This window comes from Leuciscus leuciscus, assembly GCF_965113295.1.
Source record: "Leuciscus leuciscus genome assembly, chromosome: 1".
Lineage (NCBI taxonomy): Eukaryota > Metazoa > Chordata > Actinopteri > Cypriniformes > Leuciscidae > Leuciscus > Leuciscus leuciscus.
In genome coordinates, this window is record NC_138725.1 from 65,050,951 (window position 1) to 65,077,346 (window position 26,396).

The 26,396-nt window shown below is 36.7% G+C and overlaps 2 protein-coding genes across 2 annotated transcripts; one reads left to right on the top strand and one right to left on the bottom strand.

Moving 5' to 3' along the window:
- Positions 1-191: 191 nt before the first annotated feature.
- asf1ba (anti-silencing function 1Ba histone chaperone) lies at positions 192-14,469 on the bottom strand. The gene is made up of 4 exons (XM_082179666.1): positions 13,992-14,469; positions 12,845-12,960; positions 4,890-5,066; positions 192-904 (listed from the first exon to the last, which is right to left on the bottom strand). The coding sequence occupies exons 1-4, from the start codon at positions 14,098-14,100 to the stop codon at positions 713-715; spliced, it is 594 nt and encodes a 197-aa protein (XP_082035792.1). The 5' UTR covers positions 14,101-14,469; the 3' UTR covers positions 192-712.
- A 2,069-nt stretch (positions 14,470-16,538) lies between these two features.
- Positions 16,539-26,327, top strand: crb3a (crumbs homolog 3a). Its single transcript, XM_082179674.1, has 5 exons — positions 16,539-16,958; positions 17,726-17,918; positions 22,516-22,553; positions 24,650-25,299; positions 25,331-26,327. Exons 2-4 carry the CDS (start codon positions 17,849-17,851, stop codon positions 24,857-24,859), a joined length of 318 nt encoding a protein of 105 aa, XP_082035800.1. The 5' UTR covers positions 16,539-16,958; positions 17,726-17,848; the 3' UTR covers positions 24,860-25,299; positions 25,331-26,327.
- The last annotated feature ends 69 nt before the right edge of the window (positions 26,328-26,396 follow it).

Genomic DNA, 26,396 nt, shown 5'->3' on the forward strand with positions numbered 1-26,396 from the left:
CGGTGCATCCCCAAACTCTGAGGTCTTGTCACAGATGCTGCAATAGTCCATGTTGCCAAGCAACAACAAGCAAGCTTCTGTCACTCCTGCATAATGCAACACAACAGTGTTTTTATGAATGAAAAGACTGCACAGCTGCATCCACTCTGTGCACATCACAAATCAAAGTAAAACGGCTTCAGTGAGCATGGTCACGTATCAAAACATTTATTTCAAGGAGAACTGGCATACAAAAAGACAGATATATATATTTATACACAATATAATACAGTCACACCCACAATTTTCATCCAGAGGAGCTGCAACCTTTCACACAAGTATTGCTGATTGTGTCTGTTAAATGAATTATTCATCTGACATCTTATCTACTGAGTTGATCTTCCATCGCCTTTCGGTTTGAGAATGGATCGGGTTTGGATCAGACGGCATTAGACGCAGCACATCCTAATACCTAAATCATGTCTCAGATACATGACTCACCAGCTCTCCAATCAAGGTTTCAAACTGAAAAGCAAATATGTTTATTGCGTGCCGGAGGATATTGTGCACAGTCACACCACTGATTTGTTTCAAACAGGCGTGACAACTGTAACAAAATGAGATAACCCTTTCTGATGTGTTTTTTTCCCGCCTCTCCTCCACAGTGTCCAGATTGACCTGAGCTCATGGATGAGCCTTGAGATGTGAGGATTATTCACAGGAGCCTGCGTCACTACAAACAGTCCATGGAGTTGTCTGGCACCAGTCCCAGCAGAGGTGCTTTTCCCGGGGTGCAGGACGGCGGCAGCATGGCGTTAGGTGCGGGGTCCACGTTCTCCGAATCCTCCATTTTCTCAGCACATCCCTCCCAGTTGATGTGAAATCTGGTTACACGAGGATTGGAAGCCAGAATGTTCCTCTGGAGCTGTGAGAAAAGCACATGATGAAAGGCACTTATTTCGAGTTTTGAGTTGCCTGAAATGCCTGTTTTTTTTTCCCTTGACATTGTGACTTTCTAAACACACTGACGCTGATGTGTTTTGACATATACACACATTATTACTACGTTTCTATTACGTTTTTGGGTTAATGCACAGCCCCATATATAATAACTTTTCAGGTTATATTTTGTTATGTTGGTTTTTTTACTAACCTTTGTAAAAGTTTTTTACTAACTTATTTCAATACTGAAAAATATTGTGTCAGCCACAGATAAAAATGAGCTTTAATTTCTTTTTTCAAGCTGTCTGAAATACTATTAAACCTATGTTGTTTTTCTTGAAATGTTGTGACTTTCTCATTTTGGGTCCTGAACATGCATGCAAAGTTTGATGTGTTGTGAAATCTGCGTTTGGATTTTTATATGATCTTGAGCTGTTGAAAAGCAACTGTACAGACCCAAAATACAAAACATTTCTTTGTTGTATGTCAGAGCTCCTCAACTCTAGTCCTGAAGCGCCAGTCTCTAGCTGAGTTTAACAATTCTTTATTTTCAAAGTTTGTGAAAATAAAAAGTAGTTTAACCCGTTAACTATCTGTCCTGCTTTTTGAGCATAGACCTGAACATTTTCCAAATATAGTTTGTTATAAATCTTGAATATTTCAGAGCACAGATACGTTTGGTGTCTTTATAAAGGGGACACATGGCAGATTATTGTATAAGTATTTATTTCTAGATAGATAGATAGATAGATAGATAGATAGATAGATATAAGTAACATTTCATTTTTTATAGAAGTTTAAGTTTATGAAAATATTTTATATTTTACAAAAGATGTTCAACTAAAACAAAAACTACAAAAAAAGAAGCCAAACATCTGAACAGTTCTGTGCCCAATTTTAGATTGATATCTAAAAAATGAATGTTCAGTAAAAATGTTTGTGCGCACTACCAAACTTTTCCACTAGATGACATCCAGACTCCACTGACACACCCATTTCCATTTATGGTTTGAACCATATATTTTCTCATATATAACATCCGTCCTTCGGATGAGACGTAAAACCGAGGTCCTGACTCTCTGTGGTCATTAAAAATCCCAGGATGTCTTTCGAAAGAGTAGGGGTGTAACCCCGGCATCCTGGCCAAATTTGCCCAGTGGCCCTTCATGGCCCATCATGGCCTCCTAATCATCCTCATATACTGATTGGCTTCATCACTGTCTCCTCTCCACCAGTAAGCTGGTGTGTGGTGGGCGTTCTGGCGCAATATGGCTGCCGTCGCATCATCCAAGTGGATGCTGCACATTGGTGGTGGTTGAGGAGATTCCCCCTTTCTATGTAAAGCGCTTTGAGTGCCGAGAAAAGCGCTATATAAATGTAATGAATTATTATTATTATTATATAATAATATATATATATATATATATATATATATATATATATATATATATATATGAAATGCCTGTATATAAATAAATATATATATATATATATATATATATATATTAGGGGTGGGCGGTATGACCAAAATTCGGTTTCACGGTTTGACTAATTTTATTTCACGGTAACGATATATTTCACGATATAGTTATTTATAGTTGTAGTTGTTCTCGAAAAATCGACAAAAAAGGCTTTGTATAATAAATAAACCCAGATACTTTAGAAATGAAAAGTAGCCTACTTCACTTTGTTTGAATTTTCTTTTTCTTTTATTTGGTCAATTATTTCTTTGGTAAACTATTTTTAATAGCTAAATATAGCAAACAAAACACTCTCATCAACTTTTAGATGAACTGCCCCCAACTTATTGATATTAAATACAACTCATAGGTGCAATTCAACTTTAAATAAAGTGTTGCTGAATAATTTTTCAATCTCATGTTATTGCTTTACTTCATCAATCAGTTTATAATATCTGAATATTTTATATTGAACTGAATAGATAAATACTAGTTATGTTTAAATGGTTTCCCGGTAAATTTTTGCCATGCCTGCTTTTAAAGGGCTTGTTTTGTTCTTTTTGTGATATCTGGCAACCCGTCACAAGAGATGTTCAGAAGCGTCAAGTTCATAAGTGACTAGGAGAACAGCAGTATGAAAACTGAACAGCAGCTACTGTTAGTGTTGATTAAGTATTGTAAATTATACACATACCTTGTAACTGCGTCATTATTTTACATAGCTCGGTGAACACAGACACACCGCGCTCCCTCTCTGTGCGTGTGCACGCGCGCGTCTTTTGCATCAGTAAAATGCGATCGGTTAATTTGAGTGACAAGTTGTAATCACGCATTGAATCGAAGCAAGATTTTATCAGCTGTTTCAGTGGCTAATTGTTTGGAGTTAGAAATATATAACTCGCGCTGCATATTTAGTAATTTTGCCTCAGATACAGGATTACACATTCGCAGGTTGTTTATTACCACGGCAACTCTCGTGTCATACTGAATGCGAGTTTCATGTTTAAAAAGTAACTATACATAAGAGACAGAAAGATGATAACTATACATTATTTAAGGTTATTTCTATTCGTTACGATATTGATATATGAACTGTTCTGTTGTTGTCAAGTAAGCTTCATGCTTTCCCCGCTGCGATCGTGCACTCCTCTAAACTGTAGCCTACGGGTGCCTACGGGCCCCCCCAAAATATCACTTTAACAACAACCCTTTAGAAAACGTAATTCCTTTGTGGATCCTCTTGATCTGCTTTCTCCATGTTTCTTTGACAAATCTCAGTGTCTCAGTCTCTCGCACGCTGCATGTGAGTTAACCACGCCCACTTATTTACATGTCGCGGTATCACGGAATGAAAAAATCTGTTACGGTTGACATTTTCTACCGCGGTAACGATATATACCGTCATACCGCCCAGCCCTAATATATATATATATATATTATGAATTAGACATTCTATTCAGAAAAAGTAATGTTAACATTTTATTTGAATTCAACCTCAAAAACCCACATACACAAATAGGGAATCTATCACTATTTCTCTATTGCTCAGGCATTTCTTTTGAAAAATGAGTATTTAGCAATAATAATAATAAAAACAATAGGGTCCTCTCACCATCGGTGCTCGGGCCCTAATAATATTTATTATTATTATTTTTATTATTATTTGACAATTTTATTTGATTGAAATTCCAAATCACTGCTAGCTATGGTGACCCTCATATTATAAATACTTTTTTGCTTCTTACTTTATTAGCACCTGAATTATTACTAAAGTCTGATCGTTGTATGTTGTATATGACACATTCAATTAACACTAAAGATGGCTGTTAACAAAACTATTAAAGCCCTAATGAAACTTTACTAGTACAGGTGACTGTTCATTCCTGTGGCGACGTACTTCCTAAGAATCAGAAAAGATGGGGCAGGACATATTGAAGGGTATATTGAAGGGACATATATTACGGTTTGCTACTTGGATATTGCTAGTCCAAGACAGACTCTTTTTCCTTTTTGTGACGCATATCCAAGCGAAACTGCTAAACAAACAAAATAAAAAAACAAGGATGGGACTTCATTTTGCCCATTAGGAATTGATTAGATCGTAGAAAACTGGCCATTGTAAACTAAACAGAGGCAGATCTGAATGCAGTGACAGGTTGCTGGAGAAAAGGAATTGAACCTTACTTAAATTACAAGGGCATATGAATGAAAATAAATAAGGATGTGCACAGAGGAATCATTTAAAATACATACTGCAACACCATAAACACATATCTGTCCATTTTTTTTAAGGGGAGGACATTGCTATTCTAGAGAGCATTTCATTGGACAACAATTTGTATTAAACATGTGAGTGCAAGATGAGTCAACAATATTTTTCTCAATTTGTTTCTCCAAAAGAGAAAACTGTACATTTCCTATAGACAGATACAGAAGAACACACATGGACTGAAAGCTGCGAGACTGCAGTTTTAATTTCACATGGTCTGTAAGAAACGAATCTCTCACCTGTCCATAGTTGGGTTTAATGGGCGGGTTCTCACGCAGCTCCGTGTCCGTATACTCATTGTTAACATAGTAGCCGATGCGTATGAACTCCTGTCCTCTGTACGTGCATGTGATCAGAGCAACAGTAACACCCACAGCATCACTCTCAGGTATGAGGGCAGGGTTCGGAGCTTCTGCCTGTTGCAAAAAAAGACAAATATTACTTGGAACACTTGCATGACTCAAACTGGGTGTAACTACAGGATAAGTGCAGTAATTGTCTTTTCATGTGTACATTTTATAATACAGAACAACATTACATGAACAGTTCACCCATTAAAAAAACTCATGTAAGTTTTAAATACACACAACACAAAATTCACTCATGCTCTGCTAAACCTCTGTGGTCCATTGAAGAGAGTTACGATATGAGAGTGAGTAAAAAAGGGAATTTCCATTAAAAATTAAAAATGAAATGAGGCACTTAAATAGCGCTTTACTATGTTTATCAGAGGATCCTCCCCTCAACCACCGTAAAGGAGTTTGATGTAAAGGAACCGTATTTGATGTAAAGGAACTAGCGGGGACGAAAGCTGACTGTGTTGTTGCCTTGCGTCGGCTGCATCTCAGACAAAAGCTGCGCTTGAACACACCAAAAGGACTAAAGGCGACTGTCAACTAGCATGTGCATTCAGCGCCTGAGCGTAAGGAAATATCAAGTCTATTTCATCATTCATAAAGGGAAACCGAAACTAGGACTGCAGTAGAGATGTGACAGTGATAATATTCTCCCACCGGTTAATCGACTTGTGACACCACCGGTATTACCGGTTTCATCGTGGGGGTGGGGGGTGTTAGAGTGATGTAATTGTTTTTTTTTTACATGGCGTCAATTCATCATTCGTATTGAGTTTGATTGACATGCGATCTGACCAATCAAATTCCACCATTTTTGTGCGACAAAGCAGTCAGAAGAGTTATTGATTAACTTCGGTGGATTTGAACTTGGCTTTAACTGAGGCAATCTGTCACGACACATTAAAGAGCCAAAAAACGGTAGGCCTATTTTATTTTGTTTTGACTGACCAAATTTGAAAGTTGAGACTTTGTTTCATATTAAATATGACCTGCTCGGTCCTGTCTGTCAGCGCGTTGTCAGTGTCCTCTATTTTTCACTGCTTGAGATCATGTTCAGAATACGATTACATATAAGGTTATATTTCAGCACTTCGCGAATGGACAGCGACTTCTCGCGCATTCATGTTAAGTGCATTTTTGGGAAACGCGCGTGGAAACCCGTCCCTGGTCTCCGCACTAGCCTAACTGAAATCTATGAAAGCCATGTGACCGGCCAACCGGTAAAAAATAAAATAAAAAATACATTAAAGAAACTATTCCCTCTGATTTTGTTTCATTGATAAAGTTTGACTACTCGCAGCAGTCTCGTATTCCTTTAGAGCTCGTGTGAATTGCACGTATAAAATGAAGTTAACGAACAACCTCGTTCCATCAGGAAACGCCACAGGAATTTCACTGCGCTTTATGAAGAGTTTTTCTTTTGCGTGAAGAAGCCGTTCGCCGGAGATGTGTTAAAAGATTCATTCATGCACACAAGAGAGTGCGGCCTAATTTACTCTCTTACCTTTGTTCTTTGATTAACATTAATGACACTCCATCTGACACGCGTCCCATTTTCTCACAAATCTCTACATTCATTTATGATATTATTTAAATCATTTGCTCTTATGAGGACACTCGACAAAACTGACATTTTGGCATCATTTGTGTGTGTTATGTTTTGTTCAAGGCCGAAAAGAGAACTCGATACTGACGCTTTTCCGTGTGTGTGTGTGTGTGTGTGTGTAATAGGCAGGACTTACAGCGCGGTCTCTTGTTTTGTCGCACTTGAATGGTCGAGCGTGATCATACAACGCTAGTCAACTGGTGACAGAAAATACGGATACTGCGTAATTGCTTTAAAAAAAATTTTTGCGGTGCTGCGGTGGGCAAGTGATGAAACCGGTGTTGCGACTGAACACCGTGTAACACCGGTAACACCGACTATCGTGCCAAGCCTAGACTGCAGATATACAAACCATATACAAACCATAAACAAAGCAGCGCTTGTTTAGCATTTTGAATGCTGATCGCTAGTTTCAGACAGCAGATGTTATGAAAAAAATTCACGTATTGGAATGTTTAGGTAAGATGACGTAAAAATGAGTACAGCCTTCTGCCTGTGCCGTCTTGACTTCATTGTACGCTTTTCATCACTTTCGCTTTTCACTTTTGACCTCGACGTACGTGGTTAGGTGTGCGTCAAGCAGTGGTGCACAAGATGTGATGTAAGACACAAGATGTCATTGTTGCATTTTAAAGGGGTCATATGAGGCGATTTCTTGTTTTCCTTATTCTTTAGTGTGTTATGTAGCTGTTAGTGCAAGTATAAGATCTGCAGAGTTACAAAGCTCAAAGTTTCAAACCTAAAGAGATATTCTTTAACAGTTAAGGCTAAGCCACGCCTTCCTAAAACGCTTCATTTAGACACCCCCCCACAAAGCTACGTCAGTGTGTGGGGGCAGAGTTTCATAACACCTCCCAAATGTATACGCAAAGAAAAAAGGCAGAACTTTTATTCTTGCTGTGTTATTGTTGCCGCCATGTCGTGGAGATGCTGTTTTATTTGTTGCGAAAGCCAAACTACTTTGTTTGGCCTTCCAAAAGAGGATACAATTAGAAAACAGTGGGGCAATTCCATCTTTGCAAGTACAGTCTGGCGCTTCTGATTCACACAGCCTTTGAGTATGTTTTTATATTTTAAGAATTTGCTACCGACTATTCAAACGCGAGTTTTGAGCAGTATAGAGTAGCGCTTGCTTGTCGTTTCTACGATCACAAAAGCATAGTTTTATGTTTACATAGTATTCTCACACCCGTAGCGCGGCGCGTAAAAAGACGGTATAAGTCATTATAATCAGTAATTATGTCCCCAATGAAATAAAACCTTACCAATTAGGGATGTAAACGGTTAATCGATTAATTAACGGTCAACAAGAATTTACTCGATTAAATTAAATTAATTGTCGGCTAATTGAACATTGCGAACGTGACAAGATTCTCGCGGGCGGCGAGAGACCCGACACAAACTTGAGGCGGCAAAAAAGAAACAAAACATAAGGCGGTCAAAACGGAGTGGAGTGTGGGAGCATTTCAAATTATTTAATGATGACAAAGACGCCCAATGTAAACTCTGCGGTACTACGATTAAGTATAACAGCTCTACGAGTTCGCTAAGATACCACTTTCATAACTTGCATGCAGCCGTGTTGCAGGGAGGAAGTATGTCGCCTTCACAACCTACAATCGCTGCTGTGGTGGGAAGGCGAGTATGTGACCACAGGAAAGCGGAGGGCATTACTCAGAGGATTTGCGGCATGATCGAAAAAGATAAGATGCCAGTTAGCACCGCTGATGGTGAGGGATTTCGGGAGTTAACCAGATAGATTATTATATGTAGGCTTAATATAGTGTAGGCTAAGCCTACCCATATAGATTTTTATTTAAAATGTATTTTATGTTGCTTAATGTTTCACATGCAACAGGAGAGCCAGTGCACAATAATTTTTTATGTATTTTAATTTTCTGTGCATAATTTATTTAGTTAAACTACATAAATGCCATTATCTGTACCGTATCCCAACTGTTACAATAAAACATCAATTGAGCAATATAACATGCATTTTTATTCAGTATATAAGCAATATTTTGCTTTTTACGTTAAAGACACTATTGATACCATGAGAAATTTACATTCTCAGGAAAATAGCCGCATATCAGTTAATCGTTAATCGATCGATAAGGTCAATCAACTAATGATTAATGAATTAATCGATAATTTGCATCCCTATTACCAATCTGATATGTGTCTGGTCCAGCCGCGCTGGCAAAGTTGATCGATCAGCTTGGACATCTGCATTTTCCGGATCAGATTCGGCCTCAAATTGATAAGGTAGTTATTGATAAGGTAGTATTGAATTGACCGACGTTATCACCTGTCAGTATTGCTTTGGGAGCTGATGTTTCAAATATGGTAAGGGGAGTGAAATTTCCAATCACAATGCAAAAAATCGTCGTGTTTCAGAAAGGCGGGGCATAGAGGAGCAACAATAATGTACAGTATGAGTAAAATAATTACTTTTTTTAACCTAAAACCACGTAAACACATTGTATTAAACCAAATACACAAAATGTTTTTTTTAGAACCATCATATGACGCCTTTAATGTTTTTGTTAGCCTATCCAGTTGAATCTACTAGATGCTTCGCTGCTGTGTTGGTCATTCAAAACATTATAATATTAGAGAAGCATGAGGGGGAGAAAATCTTGGCTACGTCAAAACCGTACAAAAACATCTTCGACCATTGGACTCGCGTCTCACACAAGAGAGCCGCATGTTTAGAAAGCCATTTAAAGTTTAAAGTAGTTAAACTTTTTTAAAAAGTCTCTAAACTTTGTGGGGGTATTTTCCGCCCATTCTATATTTATATATTTAAATTTAAGTAAATCCAAAACAACAAATTTACAAAACTTCAGAATAAAACCTAAGCCACCGGCCTAACCCAACTACAATAATTACAGTACTAATAACAGGCATTACCAGAGGAATGAAAGCAACCGCGATATCCACGATTTTCTTTTCTTTTTCTTAAGGTTATGCCCTTCTTGTTTTACACGTTGTGCACGTGTATTAAATGTTAAATAAGTTAATAACAGAGCTCTACACTAACTTTTTGAACAAGGAGCACTGGTGCGCCTAAATAAAAAAAATTAGGAGGACAGACAAATATTTGGGGGCACAGTCATTTTTGTTGTATAAGTTTATCATTATAGAGCATGTGAGCGGAGTGGAGCGGGAGCGAGCGGATCTTGGACAGAGCGCAGAGCGGCAATTTCAGAAGGACGGAGCGTCGCCCTATTTCCCGCTCCAATACCGCTCCGCTCACGCCACGCATCAGTCAAAAAATGCGCCATGAAGAAAAAACATATATAGGCATAGCCTAAGTCGCACTGGACTATAAGTCGCATTTATTTAGAAATTTATTTCACAAAAAAAACAATGTTACAGATGGGACAGTTCTCCGTTACGGACGTGAGCGCTCTGAAAGCGGCACTAAAAGACTGCTTTAAAACTTTCACTGAGACCTCAAACAGAAAGCACAAAGCCTGTCTTTAAATTTAATTTCGTTTTGTATTAATTGTATCTTAATTTTGATCAATGTTTCATCAACCAATTGTCTGGATTTAATAAATAAGTAAATATATTAGAAAATAGATAATCACGACACGGAGGCGCCGGCGGGTGAACCTGGAGTTTGTCTCATAAATGAACCGAAACTCAGCGTATAGCCTACTTGCCTGACAGACCTGAAACATATATATAAAGCTTGAAATGTCTACTTTTAAACAGAACAATTCAAAACGAAAGAAAACAGACTGCTCTCGTATGTAATCCGTATGAAATGTGCATTTCTCTCTGGGGCGTTCAATACTGTGAAGATCGCGAGTCAGCATCTTTCCAGCCGACACAGACATAAAAAAAAAAATGGTTTATTAGTAAACAATTCAAATGTCTCCTGCTATATTTTACAAATTCATAATCATTCATTTTCCGGTTCGTTGTGACAGCTTTTAGGTGCGTTATTGGCAGCGCCACCCTTAGGCCTACATGTTACATGAACGCATCAGCACCGACAACATGGAGATTTTTTTCTTTTGGGGGCATTTTGTTTGTGTTCAGACTTTCTCAGTTGTCTTTAGGCGCGATGTTAGAGGACGCTGCTAATAAAGTTGCTAGTATGGCCTACACATTGGATTCACATTTATTATTATAGGCTATTTAAAAAAAATACCCCATTTTTTATGCCGTTCGTACAGGGATGGAAATGAACTTTTTTGTCCACAGGCCACTGTGGCTGGTGGATTTAAAAATCTACCAGCCACTCAATGTTTTTACCAGCCACTTTCTTGTTTTTAACCTACAATGTGTAACTGCATGTGAAAATTAATACAAGATCTACAATACTTAAGCAGTTTATTTAATCTCAAGTCTCAATTAAATACTGACATTTTCTCTTTCGTTCTTATACACACACCAGGCAAGGCATTATGGGTGTGTTAGTTGGCCCACCCACTTCACTTTTCAACAGCCCACCCAAAACTTGTCTTAAAAAAAAATAATAAAAAAAAACGTTTAATATATTCTAATTTTGTCAAGAACTATAAAAAATAAGATCATAATTTGTGCTAAAATAGTCTAAACGTTTATTTTTTAAAAATTTAAAAAGCTGGTTATGTCTATCTTGATGTTTCTGCGCAAATTCAGCAGACGGGTTTGTTCCGATCAGAGCTCGTGAGTGGAGAGCGCATTTCTGAATATTCCGCTCCGCTCGCTCATTCCGCAAGGTCACTCGCTCAACCCAGAATGGCCTGATCCTGGTTCGAAAATATGTGGAATAGGGCTTCCTAAAAATTCTAGTCGACTAGTTGTTGTTCATTTAAGCCATTCGTGGACAAATCGCCCCTGTATATTATTTTAATTATGCTTAAATAGGCTATAGCCTACAGGATAATGCGCGTTTACGTAATATAGCCGCACTCAAGCGCACGACCGCACGCATAAAGCTTGCCACAAAGAACCGGTAAAAGTAATGAAAATGAATGTGTCTAAAATAGCAAGGAGACATTTAATTATTTATTAATAAACTGGTGTTTTGCGGATTCGCCATGAACGCCAGAGAGAAATGCACATTTCATATGGATTTCACAATCAGAGAGCCTATTTCTTTTGGTTTTGAATATTTTCGTTTAAAAGTAGACATTTCAAGCTTTCTGTAATATATAGCCTATATTTCTCAAATCTGTGAGGCACAAGCTGAGTTTCGGCGCCCTCCAGTTCACATGCAATGCAAGTGACCATGCCGGCGCCTTATTACATTGTTTTCTATATATTTTCTTCTTATTTATTAAATACAGGCAATTCGTTGATAAAACATTGATCAAAATTAAGATGCAATTTATACAAAACGAAAATCTTTTAAAAAGAGTCTTTCTACAAAACAAAACTCAATGAAGTGGTCAAAATCATGTCTTACATGTCATGTCTCCAGACAGGAGGGGTGAACAGTTCCGTGAGTGATGAGCAGAGATTCTCACCGCTCCACTCCGCTCATATGCTCTGCTAGCTACTGAAGATTTAGGCCTAAATAACTGATCTCCCGGTAATATAGTGTCCTACTCTGCCCCTCCTCATGATGATGTATTTGCAGCTGTTTCTATAGAAAAATGCTGTGTCACTCGCACGGTGCGCCCAAATATTTTTTCACGTTCGCACGCCGAAATATTTACTCGCATGTGCGAGTGAAATGGGCGCACTGTAGAGCCCTGTAATAATGATAACAAAACTGTTTATCATTATGACGGAGAGTAACTTAGCCTGTGTGATTACCTGCGTTTGTCCTTCAGGTCAAGTCATACATTCAAAAAAATATATGAATGGCATCAGCACTGGTAATAGCATTATATCAATGCCATTGATCTATATGAAGGGAAGCATCAGTCTCAGCCCATGCGACACATTGCTTCTAGCGGTATAACGATACACATATTCGTACTGACCCGTTCGGTACGAGGCTTTCGGTTTGGTACGCATTACAAACCGAACGATTCGTTTGACCGTTCTTCCCACCGGTGCCACCAAAATTTTATTAGCAGTCGCACTGGCGTGACCACCGCAACGATACCCAACAGCAAATGCCAAACGTATTGAAAGCGGAAAGAATTTTTTAAAATAATTTTGCTAGAATACATTTAAATCTAATGGAAAGCAATCGAATAAATTAACTTGAGTTTTAGAAAAAATGGCTGTTAAACTTCTAAAAGATTATTTGTGGCTCATACTGACAATGTTATGAACTCACCTGAAAAACAAACATGTGTCGGCCTGCAGGAACCGGACCAACCAGGACAGAGTCAAGAGTCTGATCATACTCCTCACTTTCTGCTGAGCCGACGTAAATAATCTTCCATTCGAGATCTAGAACACAGAAACACAATTAATTGCATGTTAATGCTCAATTAATTCACTATTCAGAAAAAAAAGAACTATAACACTACCGTTCAAATGTTTGGTTTATGTGTTTGAGGCTGCGTTAATTTAATTAAATACAATTAAAAACAATAAGCTAATAGTTTACTATCTTAATATATTTTGTGATTATAAAGCTGAATTTTTAGCAGCCATTCCTCCAGTCTTTATTGTCACATGATACTTCAGAAATCAGTTCTGCTGCTTTACATTTTTGTGGAAACCATGATACTCTACCATTCAGAAGTGACAGTAAAGAAAATTATAATGTTACAAAATATTAAGTATTAAGCAACATAACTGTTTTCGACATTGATAATAATCAGAAGTATTTATTGGGCATCAAATCATATAATGATTTCTAAAGGATCATGTGACACTGAAGACTGGAGTAATGATGCTGAAAATTCAGCTTTGATCACAGGGTTAAATTATATTTTAAAATATGAAATAGTTATTTTAAATTGCAAGACTTTTTCACAATACTAATACTTTTCTGTATTTTTCATTAAAAACATGCTATTTTCAAACTACTGACATTTGGACTGGATTTAATTAGGATTATTCTTGCATATTTTGTAAGGAAAACCGACACTGTTGAGCAGAAATCAACTTTACGTTTCAAAGAAAACATGTGCAATTACAGTAATGCATTTGCTAATTTGGGAGGTTTTAATAATGAAATACCATCAATATGTATTATTGCAGTTAGTTCATAACATAATTATATCCACGCACACTAACACGATGTTTTTCTTAGAAGTACACACAGCTATCTTCTATCTATATGGCAAGACACAAGGTCGGATGAAGAGTGAGCTTGTCTTTAACTGAGATGAGTAGAATAAAGGATAAGTTAACACGCTTCAATCACCCGCCATTCTGACTGACGTCATCTGGGGGAGTTAGCGCGTTAGCTAGCTAGCCAATAAAGGACATCGAGAAAATGCATCAAAATTAAATTAAACTCAAACACTCACCCTCAGGAAGATCCTCCATGCACTCAAACGTTATTTCGAATTGAAACGGGTTTCCAAATGGACTTGGGTTGTCCAGGACAGCTACATTTAGCACTTGTACTTTTGCCATTGCTCTACTAACGTTACAGTAACACGGAAATAGTCACAATTTACCCCCAAAACAACTCAATAGACCGAAAACCAGTTTAAATATTCAACAGACGTTTTAAAGTAAACGCTCGAATCCTTGACTTCACTTGTTAGCTTGCGAGCTATTTTATGTTGTGAAAGTCCAATACCGTAGACTGTAAACTGTTAAAGCAGGAGAATAGAGAAGTCTATGTTGTCTCTCCTCCCAAATTAAAAGAAAAAAGAACGCAAGATATGATCTAACGTGTAGATGTAAAACAAATATTATTTCGCGAACACCGTTCATAAAATGACTGACAACACGTCGAGCCGCGCTCTCTCCCGCCAGACTGTTCAGACAGCTCTAGTGACGCGTCAGGGGAAGCGGATTGGTTTGCGCGCTGATTGGTCAGTACACCAAAGGTTCCGGATTTTGCGGACGCTGATTGGACGACAGTGACAGCTGTTAAATAAGACGAGTCCTCCAACTGGCTTCATAATCATTCAAGAAACATTCATTATTATTATCAATGTTGAAAACAGTTGTGTACAATTTTTTTTCTAAATTCTTTGATGCATAGAAAGTTCAAAATAACAGCATTTATTTAAAATAGAATATTTTCTAACATTATAAATGTCTTTACTGTAACTTTTGATCAGTTTAACTCATCCTTGATGAATGAAAGTATTGATTTATTTTATTTCTTTCCCCCAAAAATAAAATTCAAATTCTTACTGACCCCTAACTTTTGAACGGTAGTGTTTAATGTTACAAAAGCTTTAGATTTCAGATAAATGCTGTTCTTTTGAACTTTCTATTCATCATAGCATCATGAAATAAAAATGTAAATAACTGTTTTCAACATTGATAATAATCATAAATGTTTCTTGAGCAAATCATCATATTAGAGTGATTTCTGAAGGATCATGTGACACTGAAGACTGGAGTAATGATGCTGAAAATTCAGCTTTGATCACAGGAAAAAATTACACTTTACTGTATATTCACATTGAAAACAGCTGTTTTAAATTGGAATAATATTTCACAATATTACTGTTTTTGTTTGTATTTTTAATCAAATAAATGCAGCCTTGGAGAGCAGAAGATACTTCTTTTAAAAACATAAAAAATCTTACTGACCCCAAACTTTTGAACGGTAGTGTATATATGAAGAGTTCAGATGCAAAAGCCTCTAAATGCCATCTGAAATTTTCTTCTAGAATGATCATTTTTATCAAGCTTGTATATTTAAGTTCAGTAATTTCACTTAAATTACAATTAATAGGTAATCTTTATTGCCATTTAAGTGAAATTATCGAATTTAAATATAAGAGCTTGATAAAAATGATCATTCTAGAAGAAAATTTCAGATGGCATTTAGAGGCTTTTGCATCTGAACTCTTCATATATAAATATAAATATAAATATATATTATATATATTTTTTTTATTTTTTTTTGGGAACGTGATATTTTTTTTCAGGATTCACTGATGAATAAAAAGTTCAAAAGAACAGCATTTATTCAAAATAGAAATATTTTCTACATTATAAAAATGTACTATCACATTTTATCAAATTAAAACATCCTTGCTGAATAAAAGTATTAATTTCTTTAAAAAAAAAAAGAAAACCCACGAAAGAATAGCTTGACCACAAACTTTTGAACAGTAGTGTATATTATTACAAAAGATTTCTATTTTAATGAATCCTGAAAAAACGTATCACAGATTATAAAAAAATATTAAGCAGCACAAGTTCTGTTTCCAACATTGATATCAACTCAGCATATCAGAATGATTATTGGATGTTGATGTATTGTGTTTTTAAATTTAAAAAAATAAATTAAAAAAATACTTGTGAAACACTTTCTGCACGTTATGCCTGTAGATGTATTATGATTATTATTTCTGCTACCACTACTGTAGGCTATATTTGTGAATTATAATATTATTATTTTCGTTGTTGTTGTCGTACGTTTCACTGTGAGTGAGTTTTATGCTAATTTCCTCTTTTATCTGTGATTTTCTGTGTGTGTACCATCAACGAAACAACAGACACTAAGTGGTTAATACTTTTTCTAAAAGGACGAAAGGATTAACAGAAGTTTGGTATGTCAAGAATTTCTTTCTTATGAGATTAAAAGTTCATTCGCTACCACTGGAGGTCGCAACACTGAGAGAACATTTCAAACCGAATGTATTATTGATAACGTGTGTGTGAGAGAGAGAGCTAGTTTATATTATTTAATTTATTTTCTATTATGTGTTATTTATGTTAGGTTAGGTAATAAATTGAATCTAAAATTAAAAGCTAAAAATAGCTTCCATTGAAAAAATAAATAATAATCAGTCGGGTACATTACAGATGGAAACCGTTTAACATTCAAATTAGTAAAGGGCGCAAAGATCGAAACAGTGATGATGACGTGCGTCAGTAAAGCCAGTACTGAGAGAGGACGCGAGCGCGCGCATCGCTCCAGTGCGCAGGTGGATCTCGGCGCACAATAGCGCGCCTGTCTCGCGCCACAGGTAGTAGCTGCTGGATTCAGGTGTTGTAACACGACACTGAACCATGTGATCAGCGATGAGAATTTAGGAAGAAGACAAACCCCAACTCGAGCATTCATTCAACACTCTAGTAAACACAAGACCACCATTGAAAGCAGGGCAGGATCCCGATGGACAATGTTTTATTATGAGCAGGACGCCGGAGTTGACGAGCTAGTTTCGGTTTAAATCCTTAATTTGACCGGTAAGGTGAGAGGCGGAAGCGACCTGCGGACATATAACGTTAGTCCACATACATTCAGAAAAACTCGTCAGGAAACAACATCGTGGATTATGAAGGTGGACACACAGGTATGAGTTTGTTTCTGTTTATGTGTCGTGTCGAGTCGAATGGATGAATGTTTCCTTAGCAACACAAATAAGTTGGAAGGAATGTTCATGTCGTGAACTGGATAAAGGTTACATGAACAGAAATGAGAAATAAGTACCTGCCAGGAGTCAGCTGTTAAGTATTAAACACATTCAGTACATCTGGACACTCTTAAATATCTGGTAACGTTAACACTTTACAATAAGGTCTCATTTTTTAACATTAGTTGATGTATTAACCAACTTAGCCATTATCAATAAGTTAAATCTGTTACTGTATTTGTTAATCTTTGTTAAGGTTAGTTAATAAAAATACAGCTGTTCAGTCAGTGTTTGTTCATGTTTCTTCGCAGTGCATTAGCTAATGTTAACAACTAGCCTATAACATTTGATTTTAATAGTGTATTAGTAAATGTTGATATATTTGTTACCAGAACAGAATTTACACATGGCGACCTTGTTTAAAATCCAAGTTTGCACCGATAAGAAAAATAAGGCATACAGGAATGAATCAGTGCATTTGGATATGTTTTGTTTAATTTAGGAAATCATAGCCAACTAGACTAGTGCGCTAAATTATTCCAAGTCACTTATAAAAACAAATAGTTCTTTTCTACAATCTTACAAATTAAGGTTCTTTATTTGCATCTGTGGTTCTATGAAGAAACTCACAGTTTTAAACTATAGGAATGATCAAATCTGCAAACCAACTTCAGATCCTTACAGACGTTTCTACTCTTCTTTTGCAGCTCGTTAGATTTTCTTATTCTTTGATCTCGGACATGATTTATTGATCACCTCCGCTCCACCCTAGCCGGAGCGTCAGCCCCTTCTGGTCGGGGGTAGGGGTGCAGATTGACTCCATCCCGGAGATGATTCGGCAGGTTGGACTTTTGGCAGGGAGTTTTATGCTGCTGCTTCTCAGGAATGTTTCGGCCCAGGGTGAGTCACTCGCTCCACCTCTGCAGTCATGTCCGAAACTGAACTTTGAGAGTATCCGGATTATTAATCACTGTTAAAGCTCACTGCGTTTAAACAGCTCAATTGAGTTGCGTCAGATTAATCTGAACATGAGCCGAGTAACACTCCTCTAATTTGTACTAATTTAGTACTAGATTGCCTGAAGTGCCCCAGAAACAAGCTCAAGCATGTCTGTTTTCTGCAAAAACATCTAAGGTATTGTTGGGAGGTCATAAAATTGTACTCGCCATTAAGATAAAATAAAATAAAAGGTATGAGAACTGTGTAATCATAAACAATGAGTATCATAAAATCCACCCAGATCACATTTTACCTCCAAAATCACATTAAATTATATTTTCCATATAGAAAATGGAATAATTTTTAGGGTCATTACTATTGTCTGTATTGTGACATTATTTTCATGACATGTAGGTGCATATCCCCACACAAACTGTACTTATTCACTGTAATACAACATATCTAGTTCTCATTACTTCATAGTGAAAATGTTATATATTATTTAAATGCATTGTTGTAGTATTTGTTGTACATACTTTGATGCTGATTTAAAAATTGAGAATTTGGTACAGAATTGTGCTTAATTGTCAAAAAATAATGTCACAATGCTTCAAAATAGGCTACATGTAATTTTCTTTTTCTTCTCATTTCGGGGATGAAACATTTTTTTTTGAGATTCATGCATACAGTTGTTATCAAAATTATTCAACCCCCTTTGCAAATCAGGTTAATTGGCAAAATTGACAGACTTTTTGCTGTTTGCAATGAACAAATCAAACAAAAGTCATTAAAATAGGTCAACACAACAAATGCAGTCTCAAAACTATTCAACCCCCTGAACAAAATCCCTCACAACAAGCAGAAATCTGCAAAACAGGTGTTGTCTCAAGCACACGTGATGCAACTAATCAAGGGCTTCATTAGTTACACCAGGTGTGCTTGAGCTAGGAATGGTGATGTACGTTTTCTGCTCATCTCAGTTTCCTTGCTTTCTTGAACATGTACGAGTCATTGCATCATTTCTTTATTGCAACATAAGCACATTCTTTCAAAACAAACACTGGAACAAACTCAACTAAGTTCAACTAATTGCAGAATTAACAAAAGTTTCCATCTTCCTAAAACACTTTCTTTGCCCCTCTTTTAAAGAAAACATTTAATAAAGAAATGTCCCACTACATACTTAAACTGCATTCACGTGCTTCATGATTAGTCCTGCAACAAGTTCCTTTCCTTCTTTAAAGTTATCTCTGTCCTTGAGGGATTATTGACTCTCGTAAATGATTAACATTTCAGCTTTTTCATATGTGTTCTCCCACTCTCTCTCTTTCCCTTCTCTCTCTTTCTTCTATGTATTTGTGTTGTTGTGCCTTCATAGCATTTAAACATTATTTTTAGGGACCGTTTACACAACACCATTTTCAGCTGAAAACTGAAAACTTTGTCTTCATTTTGGTTGTTCATTTACACGACAACAACGTTTTGTGGGCTTGAAAATGCTAACTTTTGAAAACAGGTGTCAAAGTGCAAGTTTTTGAAAACGACACTGTTATCGTCTCAGTGTAAACTACAAAAACGCAGATTTGTGAAAATGGTGATGTCAATGCATGCATATTACGTCGTAGTGTTTCTTTTACAAAGTGGCATCGCCATCTACAGGCCTGGCATGAATAATGCATCGGCTTTAGTCGTTTTTGCGGATCTGTGTGAACGGGGATCGTTTTGACTACATTGTCGTCTGTACGCGAAAAACGTTAAGGAAGAACTTTTTCATTTTTTGCATTGTTGTTGTGTAAACGTGCCCTAAATCACCACTTTGCAAGTGTAACATTTATTTCAAATCAAGTAAATAGTGTTTGTACCATTACTTGTTCTCTGACCTTCAAAAGCACACTATGGTTTGTCAAAGTGCAACAATCACAAATGTGAGATTTTACAAAGTTGCCGAGATTTTACAAAGTTGCCAAACTTTGAGATTATTTGAGGTTTTTGTTATTTGAGGGATTTGTTTTTTCTTAGAGAATTGAGGTAAATCATGGGGCACCATTTTATACTTTACTTGTCCTTCTTTAATTTTGAACAAGGAGACAACTATGATAAAGTATTTGGTAATTTATAAAAATTCTGAGGCTTTGATAGAGCTTACCAATATAGGGATTGGTGGTACAGCACAAAAAAAAGCATCTTATATACAACAATACAACAGTGCATAGTTATAAACAGCAATGTTTGGTTGAACATTTTACGTTTACCAATGAAAAATGAGGCAGACTTTTCTAAACATTACGCAGTTGATGATGGAAAAAAGAACAACTGAATTTGAATTATAATTCACAGAAATTAATTTGCTACCTTTGTATTGATCGCCACATTAGACACAGTAGGCCTACTTAGAAAATCGAATGGCCAAATAACAGATATTCATGTTGAAAATTCAAAATGTTATGTTCAACAGCAAAATTATCAATACATATACACTGAATATGACGTCATACAGTACCACACAAAATATTCAAAGACCATGTGATCACTTGACACGTGCCGTTTTCTTTCCCGTGTAGACGTATTGAAACAGGAAGGGGGACGTGTCGAAAGGCTCATCCCTATGTTTTAAAATAGCCAATATCCTTTAGTTTATAGTAACCATTCATAGCTTCTAGCTTATTCTGTGGCATTGGGGGGGGGGAGGGACATTGTCACTCTAGTCAAATTGTGTATGTGCAAGATGAGTCATTTATCAATATTTTTTTTGTCAGTTTTCCCAGAAGAAACTGTACATTTTAAACGTGTGTATGCTAAAAGTGTATTCTGTCAACTTTTAGGAGTGCGCTAGGATGTCGATAATTTTTTATTTAAAAAAAATAAATAATTTGCACCATATCTTGTTTTTTTATTGCATTATTATTAAAGGGGTCATATAATGCCATTTTTGTACAAGCTAATATGATTCTTTAGGGTCTAAATGAAAAGTTTGTAATTAAAAATTCTCATTAGTATTGTAAGAACGTAATGTCACTTTGATCTATCTTTGTATGTACTGGCAGGGTAGAGTAGTGAGATACGAACGCTATGTGTTTACTGATGTATATGTTAGTTCAATGACAGATTGATGTTACAGCTAATGGTCATGAAAAACTTTTTTTCGGTAAATGTAGGCTTGTCCCTGATGCATAACGTTATCTATGCAGTGTTAGGTACAACTGTCAGGGCTGAAGCATTACAATTTTATTGATCTGTTTAAAAAAAAAAAACAGTCTGTGAGACTATGACAGTCATTAGGCACATAAACAACACATACTCAGACAGGAGCTAATACCTTTTTCAATGTTCTCGTTTATAAAGCAGTCTGGTGTGTGAAATGATTCGCGCAAACATGAAAGCATTGACATTGATCGTGGGGAATATTCCCTTCGAAAACAAACTCAGCCACTGCGTCTTCAGCGGTTCGGATTTAGGAACATCAAAATGATGCTGTGTTCCTTATTGCACCCAAGAACAGAACACCACAATCACTTAGACGCCATTCTGCTCATAGACAGTGCTCCAGCTATCAACAATGACGTGCGGTCTATGATGACAGCTTGCTCACGAGCGAGGGCGGGTCTGTGTTGAAACGCTGCTGTCAATCAACAATCGTGGGAGGGGCGTCCGACCGTGTGACGTCACAAGGTCGAACGGCTTGATTTGAGAGGGGGGGAAACATATAAGGAGATTTAAAAAAAAACCACTGGATGGATTTTTATCATTTTATGATGGTTGTGTACAGGCACTGCCAACACATTTCAGTACAACCAACTTGTAAAAGTGCATGTACCATTATATGACCCCTTTAAGTCTGGTGACATTTTTGCCCCAAGCCCTCGTTAATTTCTAACCCTGTTGCGTGTGCGCTCTGCGTAATGGCAGGGGATTAGGCTCTTTTTCCAGCGCAAGCATAGGCCCCTTTCTGTTGCGAGGCCCGTTTCAAGTGAAACATAGCAAAGGCCGCTACTTCTCATATGTGCATTAATATAGAATCACACAATAAGCTCTAAATCAGCACCTCTCAACTTTAGCTATATTTTTATATCAAATTTTGTGTTAAGGTCCAGATGTTTAGCTTGTGCTGGGTTTCATTATGTTGCTGTAAATCAACTTAAATTGTGAGATTACACCATCACAGAGCGCACATATCACAGTTCACACCATTTGACATGAAAAAAAAAACAACACTCTCAAGTTCCTCTTTTATTAATGTTTAGTTCTCATCCTCATATCTTTGCTTCTTTTTTCTCATTGTTAACAAAGTATAGTGTTAGTGGCGAGCTCTGTGACAGTGGTGCATGTCATAGTGATGTGACTTGAAATGATCCTGAAACACACCTCAGATCAAATATTAAAGAACCGCAAAGAAAACACATGCTACTTTGAGCTGCAACACTGTCACTGAGAAACCATTTTGTGATTTGTGAGCCACCCCTAGCTAGGATGAGTACAAAAGTCATATTAGAGTCTGTAGACCGTCATTCATAATCTGTACAATTAATTGTCATCTCATTGTAATGTTTTCTATTTACAGATGACAACACCACAATGCCCAGTACAACTCCCAGCCCAGTAAGTAGAGATTCCTTGAGGTGTAGCGGCGTGTTTCTTTCCTCTCTCTATATTAGCCTGAAGGGCATCAACTGTCAAAATGATTTCTCTTATAAGTATCTGATTAACTGTTGGAGAATGTTCTCTTCATTTGCTCAATGAGAATCAGAATTGCCCAAAATTCAGAATTGGCTCCCTTTGAATACCATGTGACATGCAGGAAAAAATATGTATATCGTGGCCACAAATGAACAAATTGTTCCCACGATTTACGAATATGTCAGCACATTTCGTTCCCTTGTTTTAAATAAATTGTGCGTACGATATTATAATTTGTTCCCTTTTAAGTTGTAGTTCAATCAAAACGAGGGAGAAAATAAGTACAACGTGGCCATGATTTACTAAATCGGAGGAGCAAATTATTATATAATGCGCACAATTTAGTAAAACGAAGAAACAAATTCTTAATTGTTCTGCAACCATGGCCAGTAGTTAAGGGTCAGTAAGAATTGTTTTATTGAATTTTGAAAGAAGTATCTTATGTTCACCAAGGCTACATTTATTTAATCAAAAACATTAATAAATGTTGTTATAATTTAAATGTTTATGTTTTAAAATGTAATTTATTCCTGTGATGCATCATTACTCCAGTCTTCAGTGTCACATGATCCTTCAGAAATCATTCTAATATGATGATTTGATGATCAAGAAACATTTATCATCATCATCAATGTTGAAAACAGTTGTGCTGTTACATCTTTACTGTTACTTTTAAACATGATGAATTGAATTGAATTGAATGCATCCTTGTTGAATAAAAGTTTTACTTTCTTTCAAAATAAAAAAATACAAATATTAATAACGTTTATGTTTATGGGTAAGAATTCTGTAATTATTAACAACTGCACCAACAGCAGTTAAATTAATTTCATTCCATTTGACAACGTCCTCAAATCCTGTTTTCTACCTCCATTTAAGCTCGGCTTAAATTCAGGCATTGAATGTAAAAGGGATTCTCATTTAAATTCTGAATTTTACAGAAACTAAGCGATCTGTTCTTGATCACTCATTTGAAATGCAAAACTTGGGCCAGACCGTCATTGCATGCCTTGCAGTGAGAAGGACTACGTTTACATGTGCACCAATAATGTGATTATTCTGATTATTATTAGCACAGCACTGTAGGTGTGTTACTGTTTTAATCTACTTGAATCAAATGCAAAACACATTTCTACGGACGTATTGGATTTTTTTTTTCGGTGACGCGCATAAAATGTCGGCATGTCTGTTTTCGACCATCAATATACTCCGTTATATTCATCGCACAACATTGTCAACATGAACTCGGCTTCTTCAGCACCCCAAAAATGTGACTCCTTTACCGGTATGTTTACAAATTGCCATTCGTACACATCACAAGCACTTGCGCACTTTGGTCAGAGCAGAAAACTGGCAGGAAATTTAAATTAGGCATATGCCATATTTTACTACTATTATGGTTACTACGATTATGAGCTTAACTCTTTTCCTGCCATTGATGGAGTTTTCCATCATTTATGACACAACACTTCCCCGCCATTGACGGAATTTCCCGCCAATCCATGTTTTCACTGTAAAATGGTAGGGAGCGCTATTACACATCTTCTGAAAGAGTACAGAATCTCCTGATCAAAACAAAGGAGAAGATGCAGGAAAAAGCAATAGAAACATTGCTTACGCACATGTAAAAAAACGTGATCATCAAACATTAAATGGCATTAAAATCAAAACTGCCTGACGTTATGGAATGAAATGTCGACCCATGAAGAGATACAGGACTGTGAAGCTTTGGGGGTGTTGATAGACGTGATCTACTCCATCTATGTTTTGATTATAGTTCTGAATTCTGAACAGTTCTTTCTTTTGATATATTGCATAGAATATCCCAGAATATTTAGTTATTTGAATATAACTAAATATTCTGGGGGCCATGAAAGTTTTTTAGAAAATTTAAATCTGGTCGTCATATTGCATTATGTAAATGTTGTTAATGCCACAAGTCGGTGTTTAATGCAGTGCAGCGTCCTGTAGTACTTCTTCCGTTTGGATGATTAACATTCCTACTTTTCTTTGTCCAGGGCCCTAACATCGTGGCCATTGTCGTACCAACTGTGGTCCTGGGAGTGTTGGCTATTTTGACGGCGATTCTGGTGTTCCTGTTCTGCGTGGTAAAGAAGAAGAGACAGACGGAGGGGACGTATCGCCCCAGCTCAGAGGAGCAAACAGGAACCCGTGGTGTAGAGACGCCAGACGCCCTCAAACTACCCAAGGAGGAGAGACTGATTTGACACACTGGTTTATAACTAACCAGCAGCACATGATGATGGTGAATCAATTCCAAAATGGTTAAATGGATAAACATTGACTAAGCACTGTTTCTGAGCACTGGCCATATGTTTTGGCTAAACAAAGCAAGTCTGACTACTTGGAAGAAACTTGAAGGAAAACTACTCTCTCCAAAAGGAAACGCATTTCACAGGATAGATCTGCATGTGCTGTTCTCTAGCATTGATATTCTTATTTTAGACTGGTAGCTTTTCTCTGAAAATTTCATTTTGCGTTGTGTTTTAATTGTTCCTTTACACGTACAAATGCAGATTTTTGTATGTAATGTTAAGATATGTTTAAAGGTGATGTTTGTAATTTCTCCACTCCTAGTGGCACAAAACAAAAGTGCAATCTGTTTGTTTTTGCATCCAGAAAAGGGCCAGACCAAAGTCCCTTTAAGGCTTAAAGGGACTTTGGTCTGGCCCTTTAAGGCAAGTCATTTCACTCGGCGGCCATCTTTGAAACGCCTCTTGGGCAACTATTCCATGCAATCTCGTTGAATGGGGAGACATCAAATTCTCCAAAAGCTGTTCACCAAGCTTCATATTTCAAATTACCAATGAAATATGATCTTATAAATTGTTTCTAAACACTCAAATCATGAAAAAAAAAAAAAAAAACTGTGTTTTTCTGGCTGGACCAGCCAATGCACATATGCAGTCATAAGCACACCTCTTGCAATTGGCTCATTTATTTAGAAGACGGGACTTATTCCGCCATATTGTGTGTTTCACTCTCTCCTATTCATAGTTATATGACTGGACCATCTTTATGTATCTAAAGTCTTTGGTTAACTTAACAGCATCAGCTCAACCAATGGTGTGAGTTTGGAGGCGGGACTATCTGTTTGACTGAGTAATAGAAGCTGGAGGGTGCGTCTGTTTCCTGACACTAGATTTAGCACACTACACCTTTAAATATTTATTGAGACCCATTTGCTCACAATATTGGATGTTTTTACTTTTATAATCTGGTTGGTTGAAACCACTTTGATCATTTCAGAAATTATTTCATTTGTCTTGATTTACCTCGGTTACATTTCTATATCTATATATTTGTAACTAATTTTAATTGTCCAGAAATTTGATCAGTGCAACAATGAATTCTACTTAGAATCGTTTTTGATTCTTTTTATGATGGCGTGAATGTTTACACTCAAATATTTCATGCATTCTATTTAACTTGAATGCCTTTTCAAATTTCAGCTTTTTAGAATTTGCAGTTTATATTTAAGCAAAAAGGCATGAGAGGTTGGACTATATTGCAAATATAATCATGGCTGAAGGGTGTTGTGAGGCACAACGCTCAGCAGAGTTACTATATTTACAATTCAGAATGTCCTTGGGTGGCTTTGCTGTTACTCCATATTAAAAATATTGAGGACACTAACACACATTTTCAATAAAACATGTTGATTGAGCTAATTAATTTAAGTGTTATTCTTCTGCTGAATATATATAGTCCTGATTCTCTATAGGAGTTGTGCCGTGATATGAT

What these genes read in the sequence shown, in the direction of transcription:
- crb3a (XM_082179674.1), top strand. Translation starts at nt 17,849, where the DNA reads ATGATTCGGCAGGTTGGACTTTTGGCAGGGAGTTTTATGCTGCTGCTT. An exon ending in CAGGAATGTTTCGGCCCAGG is followed by an intron (nt 17,919 to 22,515) that starts GTGAGTCACTCG and finishes TTCTATTTACAG; the next exon opens with ATGACAACACCACAATGCCC. An exon ending in CCAGTACAACTCCCAGCCCA is followed by an intron (nt 22,554 to 24,649) that starts GTAAGTAGAGAT and finishes TTCTTTGTCCAG; the next exon opens with GGCCCTAACATCGTGGCCAT.
- asf1ba (XM_082179666.1), bottom strand. Translation starts at nt 14,100, where the DNA reads ATGGCAAAAGTACAAGTGCTAAATGTAGCTGTCCTGGACAACCCAAGT. An exon ending in GACACATGTTTGTTTTTCAG is followed by an intron (nt 5,067 to 12,844) that starts GTGAGTTCATAA and finishes TTTTTGCAACAG; the next exon opens with GCAGAAGCTCCGAACCCTGC. An exon ending in TTAAACCCAACTATGGACAG is followed by an intron (nt 905 to 4,889) that starts GTGAGAGATTCG and finishes CTTTTCTCACAG; the next exon opens with CTCCAGAGGAACATTCTGGC.